Below are 15,965 nucleotides of genomic sequence, written 5' to 3'. Positions count from 1 at the left end.
CAGAAGTTTTGAAAACACCTCAAAGAAAACAATATTGAATACAGGGAGTATTTAAGTTCATGGTTTTGTGTTGGGGGTCCAGGGGCAATAAGATGCTTTTAAAATGACTCTTCTTCTTGGCTTTTTTTTTTTTTTAGGAGAATTTCCAGAAGTTCTAGGTCACATCAAGTGCGATACTTCAGATTCTCTCAGCAGATTCATCGTAACACAAAAGGGAACCGCCCCCGCGGCAGCTTTCCTTAGCAGCGGATCGTCCCCTCGCACAGATTCTCTTCAGAGAGATAAGACGAGGGCTGTGGTCACAGAGGGGATAAAAACAGGGTGGTGGGGCAGGATTCACACCGGTTAGGGGTTTTGAGTAAGCTATGCGGGGGGGAAGGTTTGAGAAATGGCCTCTGGGGCCACAGTGGTGGAAAGGCTCACTTTAGCTAACAGTGCTGAGGCAGGCAGGGCAGAGCAGTCCCAGGGTGTGTTGTCACTTGTCTCTTGTGCTTTCTGTATCTTCTGTACATCTCATGTAACATATCTCTTGTCTTAGCCCTCCCAGGAGCTTATAAGAAACCCCAGGTCCTTCCGTTCATCTCCCATCTTTGCGTTCCTCGGCCCGGCACCGGCGAAGCTTCTATGCGGGAGGTCGGACAGGCGTCAGAATCGCATCTGTCTTTAGAAGCATGCGATCGGATGTTTTCTTAGGTCTCGTTCTCAGCTGTGTCAACAGCTATATGCAGCAGTGCTTCTTTACAGGGGGTAAGGACTTGTGCCGATTCAAAGGCAGGCAGAGGCTTCCAGCCACAGGATTCTCGGGCATCCGTCTCTGCGGTTCTTGGAAAATAGTTGTTCCGTTAGCATCTTTTTCCTCCAGGGCCATCCGAGCCCGGCAGGCTCGCCTGGGGTCCCTCCTCGGTCATCTCGTTCAGCATTCTCTCGGTCCTCGTGAGGACTTTCTTGTCTCAGAGAGTTTTCTCTCCCTGTCACGTCTCCTCGTCTCACGTGTCACGGGTGTCTGGGGGTATTTGGTCCGGAGCTGCTCTGCCCTGCCGCCCAGCCCGGTTGTAGGTGTTTAAGGACGAGTCCCGGGCACTTGTAATTGGAGATTTGTAATACGGGCTGTAGTTGGAGTCTAGGTGGTATTCTTATGTTGGCAGCAGGTGTCTGGAGCTGTGAAGTTACCCTGCAGCACTTTGACTTTTTTCCTAACTTTCTTTCAGATGCAGACGGATTGACCTCGTGGCAGAGCGCTGCATCCCAGATGAGGGGGTCCCCCTGAGAAGGTCGGTCACGGTTTTACTTTGCAGCGGGGCTCTAACCGGTCACTGTGTTACAGCTCTTCTCTTTGTATTTATTTCTAGGAGGTAAAGCTGGAAAGCAGCGGGGAAGGCGAAGCAGGTGGAAGGTGAGCCTCGGTTGGTGGAGAGAAGCAGTTGTTCTTGCTGGGGTCTCAGTTTCTGGTGCAACTCCAAGCATCCCTGCTTGTTGGTGTGTTTTAGGCTGCCTCCTGATGCTGTGCTGAGGCCCCCTCACTGACCTGCCAAGAGACCCGGTTTGCTCCTCTGGTGAGCCCCAGCAAATATTACCGGAGTCCATGACGAAGCCTCGACCTCGTCCACGTGTCGGTGCGGTCCTGGTACCCTTTAGGCGTGGCCGAGGAGTCACGGCAAGTCGGGGGAGTTGGAAGGAGAGGCGAGGGCGCACTCAACTTTCAGTGACGCTACATCGCCTCCTCTCCGTTTATCCTAGGCGTACTCTGCGACGACGGCATCCGCCTCGGAGCGTGGCCGGAGGACCCGGGAGTTCCTAAGAGACGGTGAGTAGGAGTCGGGTTTTGGTGAATATGCCACTAAGATTGTGCACTTATATTTGGTTTTCTTTATCATAGGTGATGATACTTGTCTGAGACAACAGCCTGGTGAGAGAAGAACTTCCCAGACAGCGAGGTGGCTTTGTTTGGCTCCCGACCGGCCTCTCGCCGTGACTCACATCTTCAGCCCTCTGAGAGATAAGTGGAGCCCGCAGAGGGGATCAAAGCAGGGCGGTGGGTCGGGACTCAGATCGGTTTGGGTTTTTGAGTGAGCTTTGGGGATGGGGAGGTTCTGGAAATGGCCCCATAGGCCCCAGTGAGGGAAAGCCTCACTTTGGTTCGCAATGCTGAGGCGAACAGGGCAGAGCAGTCCCAGGGTGTGTTGTCACTTGTCTCTCATGCCTTCTTTGTCTTCTGTGCATCTCGTGTAACGTGTCTCTTCCTTTAGCCCTCCCAGGAGCTTATGAGAAACCCCAGGTCCTTCCGTTCATCTCCCATCTTTGCGTTCCTCGGCCCGGCGCCGGCGAAGCTTCGATGCGGGAGGTCGGACAGGCGTCAGAATCGCATCTGTCTTTAGAAGCATGCGATCGGATGTTTTCTTAGGTCTCGTTCTCAGCTGTGTCAACAGCTATATGCAGCAGTGTTTCTTTACAGTGGATAAGGACTTGTGCCGATTCAAAGGCAGGCAGAGGCTTCCAGCCACAGGATTCTCGGGCATCCGTCTCTGCGGTTCTTGGAAAATAGTTGTTCCGTTAGCATCTTTTTCCTCCAGGGCCATCCGAGCCCGGCAGGCTCGCCTGGGGTCCCTCCTCGGTCATCTCGTTCAGCATTCTCTCGGTCCTCGTGAGGACTTTCTTGTCTCAGAGAGTTTTCTCTCCCTGTCACGTCTCCTCGTCTCACGTGTCACGGGTGTCTGGGGGTATTTGGTCCGGAGCTGCTCTGCCCTGCCGCCCAGCCCGGTTGTAGGTGTTTAAGGACGAGTCCCGGGCACTTGTAATTGGAGATTTGTAATACGGGCTGTAGTTGGAGTCTAGGTGGTATTCTTATGTTGGCAGCAGGTGTCTGGAGCTGTGAAGTTACCCTGCAGCACTTTGACTTTTTTCCTAACTTTCTTTCAGATGCAGACGGATTGACCTCATGGCAGAGTGCTGCATCCCAGATGAGGGGGTCCCCCTGAGAAGGTCGGTCACGGTTTTACTTTGCAGCGGGGCTGGAACCAGTCACTGTGTTACAGCTCTTCTCTTTGTATTTATTTCTAGGAAGTAAAGCTGGAAAGCAGCGGGGAAGGTGAAGCAGGTGGAAGGTGAGCCTCGGTTGGTGGAGAGAAGCAGTTGTTCTTGCTGGGGTCTCAGTTTCTGGTGCAACTCCAAGCATCCCTGCTTGTTGGTGTGTTTTAGGCTGCCTCCTGATGCTGTGCTGAGGCCCCCTCACTGACCTGCCAAGAGACCCGGTTTGCTCCTCTGGTGAGCCCCAGCAAATATTACCGGAGTCCATGACAAAGCCTCGACCTCGTCCACGTGTCAGTGCGGTCCTGGTACCCTTTAGGCGTGGCCGAGGAGTCACGGCAAGTCGGGGGAGTTGGAAGGAGAGGCGAGGGCGCACTCAACTTTCAGTGACGCTACATCACCTCCTCTCCATTTATCCTAGGCGTACCCTGCGACGACGGCATCCGCCTCGGAGCGTGGCCGAAGCGTGTGGCCGGAGGACCCGGGAGTTCCTAAGAGACGGTGAGTAGGAGTCGGGTTTTGGTGAATATGCCACTAAGATTGTGCACTTATATTTGGTTTTCTTTATCATAGGTGATGATACTTGTCTGAGACAACAGCCTGGTGAGAGAAGAACTTCCCAGACAGCGAGGTGGCTTTGTTTGGCTCCCGACCGGCCTCTCGCCGTGACTCACATCTTCAGCCCTCTGAGAGATAAGTGGAGCCCGCAGAGGGGATCAAAGCAGGGCGGTGGGTCGGGACTCAGATCGGTTTGGGTTTTTGAGTGAGCTTTGGGGATGGGGAGGTTCTGGAAATGACCCCATAGGCCCCAGTGAGGGAAAGCCTCACTTTGGTTCGCAATGCTGAGGCGAACAGGGCAGAGCAGTCCCAGGGTGTGTTGTCACTTGTCTCTCATGCCTTCTGTGACTTATGTGCATCTTGTGTAACATCTCTATTGTCTTAGCCCTCCCAGGGGCTTATGAGAAACCCCGGGGTCCTTCCGTTCATCTCCCATCTTTGCGTTCCTCGGCCCGGCGCCGGCGAAGCTTCGATGCGGGAGGTCGGACAGGCGTCAGAATCGCATCTGTCTTTAGAAGCATGCGATCGGATGTTTTCTTAGGTCTCGTTCTCAGCTGTGTCAACAGCTATATGCAGCAGTGTTTCTTTACAGTGGATAAGGACTTGTGCCGATTCAAAGGCAGGCAGAGGCTTCCAGCCACAGGATTCTCGGGCATCCGTCTCTGCGGTTCTTGGAAAATAGTTGTTCCGTTAGCATCTTTTTCCTCCAGGGCCATCCGAGCCCGGCAGGCTCGCCTGGGGTCCCTCCTCGGTCATCTCGTTCAGCATTCTCTCGGTCCTCGTGAGGACTTTCTTGTCTCAGAGAGTTTTCTCTCCCTGTCACGTCCCCTCGTCTCACGTGTCACGGGTGTCTGGGGGTATTTGGTCCGGAGCTGCTCTGCCCTGCCGCCCAGCCCGGTTGTAGGTGTTTAAGGACGAGTCCCGGGCACTTGTAATTGGAGATTTGTAATACGGGCTGTAGTTGGAGTCTATGTGGTATTCTTATGTTGGCAGCAGGTGTCTGGAGCTGTGAAGTTACCCTGCAGCACTTTGACTTTTTTCCTAACTTTCTTTCAGATGCAGACGGATTGACCTCATGGCAGAGCGCTGCATCCCAGATGAGGGGGTCCCCCTGAGAAGGTCGGACACGGTTTTACTTTGCAGCGGGGCTCTAACCGGTCACTGTGTTACAGCTCTTCTCTTTGTATTTATTTCTAGGAGGTAAAGCTGGAAAGCAGCGGGGAAGGCGAAGCAGGTGAAAGGTGAGCCTCGGTTGGTGGAGAGAAGCAGCTGAACTTGCTGGGGTCGCAGTTTCTGCTATAACTTTAATCCTTTGGTTTTTTTTATTTTAGGTGGTGTACTTGCAAGATATCCCCGCCCAGGATGCTGGAGGACAGGTGGGTGCAAGCTCTGTGTGTGTTTTGGTGTTTAAGTCCCTGGTTTGCTGCTAGTCTTTAGTTCTCTAAGATAGAATGAAAGAACCACATCACAGATCCCACCTTGCAGATCCTGACACATACTGGAGGACAGGTGGGTGCATGCTCTCTGTGTGTCTTGGTGTTTAAGTCCCTGGTTTGCTGCTAGTCTTTAGTTCTTGAAGATAGAATGAAAGAACCACATCACAAATCCCACCTTGTGGATCCTGACACGAATCGGTGTCACGGACAGGATTCTGAGAGACAGAAGGGGTTGCAGGTTTATTGTGCAGTCATTATCAGGGGAAAGACGTTTCGCCTCAGCCGCCCCTAGCCTGCCACGCCGGTGAGCAGTGTCTAGAAAGCAAGGGAGGTGACTCGAATTTCTTAAAAACAGCACATGCCTCAGGGCAAAGCACCCCACACTCATTTGAGGGCTCTGTCTTCAGAACTTTACAGGGGATCTTTGAGTATGAGAAGTGGGACTGAGAGGTTTTTCTGTTTGAAGTCCCTGGTTTGCTGCTAATCTTTAGTTCTCTAAGATAGAAGGAAAGAACCACATCAGAAATCCCACCTTGTGGATCCTGACACGAATCGGTGTCACGGACAGGATTCTGAGAGACAGAAGGGGTTGCAGGTTTATTGTGCAGTCATTATCAGGGGAAAGACGTTTCACCTCAGCCGCCCCTAGCCTGCCACGCTGGTGAGCAGTGTCTAGAAAGCAAGGGAGGTGACACGAATTTTTTAAAAACAGCACATGCCTCAGGGCAAAGCACCCCACACTCATTTGAGGGCTCTGTCTTCAGAACTTTACAGGGGATCTTTCGGTACGTGAGGTGGGACTGAGTGGTTTTTCTTCTGTTTCAGTCCCTGGTTGGCTGACAAGCTTTTGTAGTCCAAGATGGAATAAAGGAACCACATTGGGAATTCCACCTTGTGCATTGTGACAGTAACTCAGTGCTTTTTTCTTTTCTGTCTTTGCAGGATTCGGCGTTGCCCCGAGCACGGCAAGGAGCAGAGATGAGCAGGTGAGTTGGCATTTTGAAGTTAAGTTAGAGGACAGGGCTGTAGTGGGATGGGCCCCTCTGAAGCCAAGGGAGAGGGTTTCTTTGCAAGCTCCCCAGAGCTTTTGCCGGGCAGGGCAGTTCCAATCCATCTTCTCGTTCTCTCGCGTTTCACGTCATCGGCCATCTCAGCCTCTCGACGTCGTCGTGGATTTTTTCGTCCGAGGAACCGGCCTTCGCATCTGCAGCTATCGCCACGTTCACCTGGCAGACATCGCCTGTGACTGCCTTGTACCGTGCCTGCGTCTGTAAAACTAACTGCATTGTGCCTGCGTCTGTAAAACTAACTGCATTGTGCCTGCCTCTGTAACTTAGCTTAACTGCATTGTGCCTGCCTCTGTAACTTAGCTTAACTGCATTGTGCCTGCCTCTGTAACTTAGCTTAACTGCATTGTGCCTGCCTCTGTAACTTAGCTTAACTGCATTGTGCCTGCCTCTGTAACCTAACTTAACTTTAACTGCATTGTGCCTGCTTCTGTAACCTAACTTAACTTTAACTGCATTGTGCCTGCCTCTGTAACCTAACTTAACTTTAACTGCATTGTGCCTGCCTCTGTAACCTAACTTAACTTTAACTGCATTGTGCCTGCCTCTGTAACTTAACTTAACTTTAACTGCATTGTGCCTGCCTCTGTAACTTAACTTAACTTTAACTGCATTGTGCCTGCCTCTGTAACCTAACTTAACTGCATTGTGCCTGCCTCTGTAACCTAACTTAACTGCATTGTGCCTGCCTCTGTAACCTAACTTAACTGCATTGTGCCTGCCTCTGTAATCTAACTTAACTGCATTGTGCCTGCCTCTGTAACCTAACTTAACTGCATTGTGCCTGCCTCTGTAACCTAACTTAACTGCATTGTGCCTGCCTCTGTAACCTAACTTAACTGCATTGTGCCTGCCTCTGTAACCTAACTTAACTGCATTGTGCCTGCCTCTGTAACCTAACTTAACTGCATTGTGCCTGCCTCTGTAACCTAACTTAACTGCATTGTGCCTGCCTCTGTAACCTAACTTAACTGCATTGTGCCTGCCTCTGTAACCTAACTTAACTGCATTGTGCCTGCCTCTGTAACCTAACTTAACTGCATTGTGCCTGCCTCTGTAACCTAACTTAACTGCATTGTGCCTGCCTCTGTAACCTAACTTAACTGCATTGTGCCTGCCTCTGTAACCTAACTTTAACTGCATTGTGCCTGCCTCTGTAACCTAACTTAACTTAACTTTAACTGCATTGTGCCTGCCTCTGTAACTTAACTTAACTTAACTTTAACTGCATTGTGCCTGCCTCTGTAACCTAACTTAACTTTAACTGCATTGTGCCTGCCTCTGTAACCTAACTTAACTTTAACTGCATTGTGCCTGCCTCTGTAACCTAACTTAACTTTAACTGCATTGTGCCTGCCTCTGTAACCTAACTGCATTGGTTTGGAGCTGCCCTGCCCTGGCACATAGTTAGAGTTAGGTGGAACAATTATAAAAGGTTACAGTTCCTCTTTTCTATGAGGTTTTTGTGTAGAAAATATGTGGGCCTAGAGGGTGGCTGAGTCATAGCTCCCATAGAATTCCTCACTGATCACCTTGTGTTGTCTTGCAGGTCTCTGATGCCTATTTTCTGAGGATCTACCGTTTGATGTTGAGAAGCAGCAGTGAGAAGATATCTCAGGGCATTTTGTTCAGCAGAGTGTTTCAAATAAGGGTTGCGGTCACTGTGCGAGTTAGTCTCCTGCTGCATGTCAGAGTGTGTCTGTCTGTGAGAGTCGGTGGGTCTGGGTCTGCTTGTGTGCATGTGTGTCGAGTGGTTCTAACCTCGTATGTATGGCTTTTGCTTTTCAGGACTTACAATTCACTTTTAAATTTAGAATAAAAAATCCCCAGCTGGGGGGGTTTTTTTTTTTCCCTCCCAGCTGGGGTTTTTTTTCCTCGGTCCCGGCCGGTCTGCGAGGCGACAGTCATCGCCAAAGTTTGGGCACGGACCGGCCCCGGACCGAGGTTTTCGTTAGGCAGGCTGCTTTTCAGGCCCCCCCGGGAACCGAGTTCCCGTGGGGTAGGAGGAGGGTGTGTGTTCGTGTGTGTGTCGAGTGGTTCTAACCTCGTGTGTATGGCTTTTGCTTTTCAGGACTTGCAATTCACTTTTAAATTTAGAATAAAAAATCCCCAGCTGGGGGGGTTTTTTTATTTTCCCTCCCAGCTGGGGTTTTTTTTCCTCGGTCCCGGCCGGTCTGCGAGGCGACAGTCATCGCCAAAGTTTGGGCACGGACCGGCCCCGGACCGAGGTTTTCGTTAGGCAGGCTGCTTTTGAGGCCCCCCCGGGAACCGAGTTCCCGTGGGGTAGGAGGGGGGTGTGTGTTCGTGTGTGTGTCGAGTGGTTCTAACCTCGTATGTATGGCTTTTGCTTTTCAGGACTTGCAATTCACTTTTAAATTTAGAATAAAAAATCCCCAGCTGGGGGGGTTTTTTTTTTTTCCCTCCCAGCTGGGGTTTTTTTTCCTCGGTCCCGGCCGGTCTGCGAGGCGACAGTCATCGCCAAAGTTTGGGCACGGACCGGCTCCGGACCGAGGTTTTCGTTAGGCAGGCTGCTTTTGAGGCCCCCCCGGGAACCGAGTTCCCGTGGGGTAGGAGGGGGGTGTGTGTTCGTGTGTGTGTCGAGTGGTTCTAACCTCGTATGTATGGCTTTTGCTTTTCAGGACTTGCAATTCACTTTTAAATTTAGAATAAAAAATCCCCAGCTGGGGGGGGTTTTTTTTTTTCCCTCCCAGCTGGGGTTTTTTTTCCTCGGTCCCGGCCGGTCTGCGAGGCGACAGTCATCGCCAAAGTTTGGGCACGGACCGGCCCCGGACCGAGGTTTTCGTTAGGCAGGCTGATTTTCAGGCTCCCGGGAGCCACGTTCCCGAGGACCACTGACAGCAGGCTTACAACGGGGCGGTGGAGAGGAGAGTGACGGTGAGTATGTGTGCGAGCTGAAGCCGGCTTCTGTGGTGAATGAGTACTGTGCGTTCTGTGTGCTCCTTGTGGTTTGGCATAGCAGTAATAATGAAACAGCATGTATTGACCTTTCCAGAAATGTTGAAATAGTGATATTCTGTTAATATGTATTTGGCTTGTATTATTATTCTGTATTTGCATTTGCTGCTGTTTCTCTGTGTTGCTCTGTATGTCAATTAGGAATTTTTCAGTGTGTACATGGATTGTATTATAATGCATTTGTCTCCAGTTTATCTGTGTTTTGCTGTAGTGTAAATAAATTCATTCAATAAAGGTGAATAAACCCTAATAAAGATCATCCTCCTGCCCCCCTCCCCCCACTCCCCCCCCGGCTCTTGTGGTTTTGTTGTGGTGTAGTCATGTTTTTCATTCTATTTCTTGCTTTTCAATCTCTTTCTAACTTTCTCTAAGTCTGTGTCACTGTTGCTCTCTCTATTTCTCTGTTTCTTTTCACTCCATCTCTGTTTCCTTTCCCTCTAGCTCTGAGTTAGACAGAAAGCAAATGGACTCGATTCCTTTCCACCGTAACTCTGAGTTACAGTGAACAGGGATTGTCTCTGTTTCCTTTCTCTCTGCCTCTGAGTTAGACAGAAAAGAAATAGAGTGGGTTTCTCTCCACTCTCCCTCTGTTTCTTCTCACTCCATCTCTGTTTCCTTTCCCTCTAGCTCCGAGTTAGACAGAAAGCAAATGGACTCGATTCCTTTCCACCGTAACTCCGAGTTACAGTGAACAGGAATTGTCTCCGTTTCCTTTCTCTCTGCCTCTGAGTTAGATGGAAAGGAAGTAGAGTTGGTTTCTCTCCACTGCCCCTCTCTTTCTTTTCACTTTGACTCTGTTTCCCTTTTCTCTGTGACTTTGACTTGGACTTAGTTTCTTTTTGCTCCCCCTCTGTTTCCCTTTTCTCTCTGACTTGGACTTAGTTTCTTTCTGTTCCCCCTCTGTTTCCCTTTTCTCTGTGACTTTGACTTGGACTTAGTTTCTTTTTGCTCCCCCTCTGTTTCCCTTTTCTCTCTGACTTGGACTTAGTTTCTTTCTGTTCCCCCTCTGTTTCCCTTTTCACTCGGACTCGGACTTGGACTTAGTTTCTTTTTGTTCCCCCTCTGTTTCCCTTTTCTCTCGGACTTGGACTCGGACTTGGACTTAGTTTCTTTTTGTTCCCCCTCTGTTTCCCTTTTCTCTCGGACTCTGTTTCTCTTCACTCTCTCTATTTTCTTTTCCTCAAACTTTAACTCATTTCTCTTCTCTTTTCCTCAAACTTTAACTCATTTCTCTTCTCTCTAACTTCTTGTTTTGCTTTCTAGCTTAAACTTTAAACTTAGAAAAAGCAGCAGTAGAACCTTTCGTGCTCCCGGGGAGTAAAAAAACAACTTAAATAAAAATTATAAAGTACATACCACTTACTCCCCGGGAGCACGAAACCTTCTACTGCTGCACCAGACTTATTATTTTTATTCTTTTTCTTTATAGTATATATACTATATAGGGGGGCCCCACCCCCTCCCACCTACACCATACCTAGTCCCTATCCCACCCACACTCACTCCTGAGACACCACTGCCCCTCCCCTAGCACTGACCCAAGCCCTGCACCCACCCCCTTATGCACCCCCCAAGCACCCACCCCTACTACACACCCACCCAATCCCCAAGCACCCACCCAGCCCCAAGCACCCACCCCCCTATGCACCCCCCCATCTCCTAGCACCCACCCACCCCTATACACACCCCTCCATCCCATACCCCCACCCCTGAAGCACACCCCAGCCCCAAACACAGCCCCCCACCCCAGCACCCCCACTCCCAACACACCAGCAACAACGAGAGCCCCCCCCAATCAACACAACACCCACCAAAACACCACCCCTCAACCCCAGCACACCCCCCGAGCTGCCCATCACGTCACACCACCCCCCGGCGCCGCTCCGCCCCTCGAGACCGCCCCAGAACCGTCGATCTCGCCGCCCCACCCCCGGCACCGCCCCCCGGAACCGCCTCCACACCGTCCATCACGCAGCCCCGCCCCGGGACCCCGCCCCCAGCACCACCCCCGCGCCGTCCGTCACGCGGCCCCGCCCCTCGGGACCGCCCCGCGCGTGTCAGTCACCGAGCCCCGCCCCCCGGCACCGCCCCCGAGTCGCCCGTCACGCCTCCCCGCCCCCCGGCACCGCCCCCGAGCCGCCCGTCACGCCGCCCCGCCCCTCGACACCGCCCCGCAGCTGTCCGTCAAGACGCTCCGCCCCGATGACATCACACGGCCGCCATTTTGTAAAAAAATATCAACATTCATATTTTTAATAAAATACATACAAAAACACGACAAAACGACACGATAAGACAACCACCCCACCCCGCACACACCCCGCCGACCGCGCCACGGCAAAAAATCGGTCCCGAAGCCGCAGAAAAAGTCGCGATCACGTTCGCCCCCCCCCAAGCGCCGCGCAGCCGCGGGAACGCCCCGAGCCGGCCCGGAACGCCTCTCCGGCGCGCGCCAGCGCGCCGGCGGGTCGTTCCGGGTCGGCGCGGGGCGCTCCCGCGGCCGGGCGGGGCCGGTAAACCCCCCGGCACGGGCGCCGCCATCTTGACCGGAAGTGCGTCACCGGCACCCCGGCAACCGCCCGGAACTGCCCTCCTCCCCGCCCCGCCCACCGGTACCGCCCCCGAGCCGTCCGTCACGCCGCCCCGCCCCCCGGCACCGCCCCCCCGCCTGCCCGTCAAGGCGCTCCGCCCCGATGACATCAGACGGCCGCCATTTTGTAAAAAAATATAAACAATCACATCTTTAATAAAATAAACCCAGAAACACAACAAAACGACAAAGTAACAAAAGCACGACACCCCGCACACATCCCGCCGACCCCGGCACGCCAAAAAATCCTTCCCGAAAGCCCCGGAAACAGTCCCGATCACCGTCGCCCCCCTAAGCGCCCCCCCGCCGCGGGACCGCCCCGCGCGGACACCAAACGACCCTCCGGCGCGCGCCAGCGCGCCGGAGGGTCGTTCCGGGTCGGCGCCGGGCGCTCCCGCGGCCGCGCGGCTCCGGTAAACCCCCCGGCACGGGCGCCGCCATCTTGACCGGAAGCGCGTCACCGGCACCCCGGCACCCGCCCGGAAGCCCCCACGGCGCATGCGCGGCGCCATTTTGTCCCGGAAAAAAATCAAATCGAAAATCCCGAATAACGGGGCCGAGAAGCGCGAGAAAAACGGCATAGAATGCCGCGCGAAAGCGCGGCATTCGGTGCCGTTTTTCTCGCGCTTCTCGGCGCCCCGTTTCAAAGCCACACACAAGCACGACACTACAATTATGCATAACCACATGGGCGCGGCCATTTTGAACCGGAAATATAGAGCGCGGCCATGTTTACCCCGGAAATATAGGGCGCGGCCATTTTGAACCGGAAATATAGGGCGCGGCCATGTTTTTGCCGGAAATACAGGGCGCGGCCATTTTAAACCGGAAATACATGGGGGCGGCCATGTTTTTGCCGGAAATACAGGGCGCGGCCATTTTAAACCGGAAATACATGGGGGCGGCCATGTTTTTGCCGGAAATACAGGGCGCGGCCATTTTAAACCGGAAATACATGGGCGCCGCCATGTTTTTGCCGGAAATACAGGGCGCGGCCATTTTAAACCGGAAATACATGGGGGCGGCCATGTTTTTGCCGGAAATACAGGGCGCGGCCATTTTGAACCGGAAATTGATGGGCGCCGCCATGTTTTTGCCGGAAATACAGGGCGCGGCCATTTTAAACCGGAAATACATGAGGGCGGCCATGTTTTTGCCGGAAATACAGGGCGCGGCCATGTTTTTGCCGGAAACTGATGGGCGCCGCCATGTTTTTGCCGGAAATACTTAGCAGCCGCCATATTTAATCTGAAATTCAAAGCTACAGCTCCAGACTCGAGTTCCAGGTTGCAGTTCCAGGCTCAAGTTCCAGGTTATGGTTCTAGGTCAGGGTTCTAGGTAACTGTTCTAGATCAGGTTCTAGATCAGGTTCTAGATTACGTTCTAGATCAGGTTCTAGATCACGTTCTAGATCACGTTCTAGATCACGTTCTAGATCAGGTTCTAGATCAGGTTCTAGATCAGGTTCTAGATCAGGTTCTAGATCAGGTTCTAGATTTCAGTTTCACTTTCGGTTTCACTTTCGGTTTCACTTTCACTTTCGGTTTCGGTTTCACTTTCGGTTTCACTTTCACTTTCGGTTCCGGTTTCACTTTCGGTTTCAGTTTCGGTTTCACTTTCGGTTTCACTTTCGGTTTCACTTTCGGTTTCGGTTTCACTTTCAGTTTCAGTTTCACTTTCAGTTTCAGTTTCACTTTCGGTTTCACTTTAGGGTTAGGGTTAGGGTTAGGGTTAGGGTTAGGGTTAGGGTTAGGGTTAGGGTTAGGGTTAGGGTTAGGGTTAGGGTTAGGGTTAGGGTTAGGGTTAGGGTTAGGGTTAGGGTTAGGGTTAGGGTTAGGGTTAGGGTTAGGGTTAGGGTTAGGGTTAGGGTTAGGGTTAGGGTTAGGGTTAGGGTTAGGGTTAGGGTTAGGGTTAGGGTTAGGGTTAGGGTTAGGGTTAGGGTTAGGGTTAGGGTTAGGGTTAGGGTTAGGGTTAGGGTTAGGGTTAGGGTTAGGGTTAGGGTTAGGGTTAGGGTTAGGGTTAGGGTTAGGGTTAGGGTTAGGGTTAGGGTTAGGGTTAGGGTTAGGGTTAGGGTTAGGGTTAGGGTTAGGGTTAGGGTTGGGTTAGGGTTTGGGTTAGGGTTAGGGTTAGGGTTAGGGTTAGGGTTAGGGTTAGGGTTAGGGTTAGGGTTAGGGTTAGGGTTAGGGTTAGGGTTAGGGTTAGGGTTAGGGTTAGGGTTGGGTTAGGGTTAGGGTTAGGGTTAGGGTTAGGGTTAGGGTTAGGGTTAGGGTTAGGGTTAGGGTTAGGGTTAGGGTTAGGGTTAGGGTTAGGGTTAGGGTTAGGGTTAGGGTTAGGGTTAGGGTTAGGGTTAGGGTTAGGGTTGGGTTAGGGTTAGGGTTAGGGTTAGGGTTAGGGTTAGGGTTAGGGTTAGGGTTAGGGTTAGGGTTAGGGTTAGGGTTAGGGTTGGGTTAGGGTTAGGGTTAGGGTTAGGGTTAGGGTTAGGGTTAGGGTTAGGGGTTAGGGTTAGGGTTAGGGTTGGGTTAGGGTTAGGGTTAGGGTTAGGGTTAGGGTTAGGGTTAGGGTTAGGGTTAGGGTTAGGGTTAGGTTAGGGTTAGGGTTAGGGTTAGGGTTAGGGTTAGGGTTAGGGTTAGGGTTAGGGTTAGGGTTAGGGTTAGGGTTAGGGTTAGGGTTAGGGTTAGGGTTAGGGTTAGGGTTAGGGTTAGGGTTAGGGTTAGGGTTAGGGTTAGGGTTGGGTTAGGGTTAGGGTTAGGGTTAGGGTTAGGGTTAGGGTTAGGGTTAGGGTTAGGGTTAGGGTTAGGGTTAGGGGGTTAGGGTTGGGTTAGGGTTAGGGTTAGGGTTAGGGTTAGGGTTAGGGTTAGGGTTAGGGTTAGGGTTAGGGTTAGGGTTAGGGTTAGGGTTAGGGTTAGGGTTAGGGTTAGGGTTAGGGTTAGGGTTAGGGTTAGGGTTAGGGTTAGGGTTAGGGTTAGGGTTAGGGTTAGGGTTAGGGTTAGGGTTAGGGTTAGGGTTAGGGTTAGGGTTAGGGTTAGGGTTAGGGTTAGGGTTAGGGTTAGGGTTAGGGTTAGGGTTAGGGTTAGGGGTTAGGGTTAGGGTTAGGGTTAGGGTTAGGGTTAGGGTTAGGGTTAGGGTTAGGGTTAGGGTTAGGGTTAGGGTTAGGGTTAGGGTTAGGGTTAGGGTTAGGGTTAGGGTTAGGGTTAGGGTTAGGGTTAGGGTTAGGGTTAGGGTTAGGGTTAGGGTTAGGGTTAGGGTTAGGGTTAGGGTTAGGGTTAGGGGTTAGGGTTAGGGTTAGGGTTAGGGTTAGGGTTAGGGGTTAGGGTTAGGGTTAGGGTTAGGGTTAGGGTTAGGGTTAGGGTTAGGGTTAGGGTTAGGGTTAGGGTTAGGGTTAGGGTTAGGGTTAGGGTTAGGGTTAGGGTTAGGGGTAGGGTTAGGGTTAGGGTTAGGGTTAGGGTTAGGGTTAGGGTTAGGGTTAGGGTTAGGGTTAGGGTTAGGGTTAGGGTTAGGGTTAGGGTTAGGGTTAGGGTTAGGGTTAGGGTTAGGGTTAGGGTTAGGGTTAGGGTTAGGGTTAGGGTTAGGGTTAGGGTTAGGGTTAGGGTTAGGGTTAGGGTTAGGGTTAGGGTTAGGGTTAGGGTTAGGGTTAGGGTTAGGGTTAGGGTTAGGGTTAGGGTTAGGGTTAGGGTTAGGGTTAGGGTTAGGGTTAGGGTTAGGGTTAGGTTAGGGTTAGGGTTAGGGTTAGGGTTAGGGTTAGGGTTAGGGTTAGGGTTAGGGTTAGGGTTAGGGTTAGGGTTAGGGTTAGGGTTAGGGTTAGGGTTAGGGTTAGGTTAGGGTTAGGGTTAGGGTTAGGGTTAGGGTTAGGGTTAGGGTTAGGGTTAGGGTTAGGGTTAGGGTTAGGGTTAGGGTTAGGGTTAGGGTTAGGGTTAGGGTTAGGGTTAGGGTTAGGGTTAGGGTTAGGGTTAGGGTTAGGGTTAGGGTTAGGGTTAGGGTTAGGGTTAGGGTTAGGGTTAGGGTTAGGGTTAGGGTTAGGGTTAGGGTTAGGGTTAGGGTTAGGGTTAGGGTTAGGGTTAGGGTTAGGGTTAGGGTTAGGGTTAGGGTTAGGGTTAGGTTAGGGTTAGGGTTAGGGTTAGGGTTAGGGTTAGGGTTAGGGTTAGGGTTAGGGTTAGGGTTAGGGTTAGGGTTAGGGTTAGGGTTAGGGTTAGGGTTAGGGTTAGGGTTAGGGTTAGGGTTAGGGTTAGGGTTAGGGTTAGGGTTAGGGTTAGGGTTAGGGTTAGGGTTAGGGTTAGGGTTAGGGTTAGGGTTAGGGTTAGGGTTAGGGTTAGGGTT

General features: G+C 52.0%; 1 protein-coding gene across 2 annotated transcripts; it reads left to right on the top strand.

Moving 5' to 3' along the window:
* Nucleotides 1-137: 137 nt before the first annotated feature.
* Nucleotides 138-7,789, top strand: LOC147647665 (uncharacterized). Of its 2 annotated transcripts, none has more exons than XM_086871189.1 (16): nt 138-747; nt 1,209-1,271; nt 1,350-1,393; nt 1,488-1,654; nt 1,738-1,804; nt 1,877-2,000; nt 2,917-2,979; nt 3,058-3,101; nt 3,196-3,362; nt 3,446-3,525; nt 3,598-3,721; nt 4,639-4,701; nt 4,780-4,823; nt 4,914-4,958; nt 5,961-6,004; nt 7,635-7,789. In XM_086871189.1, the coding sequence occupies exons 4-8, from the start codon at nt 1,583-1,585 to the stop codon at nt 3,062-3,064; spliced, it is 333 nt and encodes a 110-aa protein (XP_086727315.1). In that variant the 5' UTR covers nt 138-747; nt 1,209-1,271; nt 1,350-1,393; nt 1,488-1,582; the 3' UTR covers nt 3,065-3,101; nt 3,196-3,362; nt 3,446-3,525; nt 3,598-3,721; nt 4,639-4,701; nt 4,780-4,823; nt 4,914-4,958; nt 5,961-6,004; nt 7,635-7,789. The 2 variants fall into 2 exon arrangements, with proteins under 2 accessions (XP_086727315.1, XP_086727316.1); XM_086871190.1 differs by lacking the exon at nt 7,635-7,789 and adding an exon at nt 6,173-6,354.
* Nucleotides 7,790-15,965: the final 8,176 nt, after the last annotated feature.

This window comes from Cyanistes caeruleus, chromosome 34, assembly GCF_971803275.1.
Source record: "Cyanistes caeruleus chromosome 34, bCyaCae1.hap1.1, whole genome shotgun sequence".
NCBI lineage: Eukaryota > Metazoa > Chordata > Aves > Passeriformes > Paridae > Cyanistes > Cyanistes caeruleus.
This window is presented reverse-complemented; position numbering and strand designations above follow the sequence as displayed.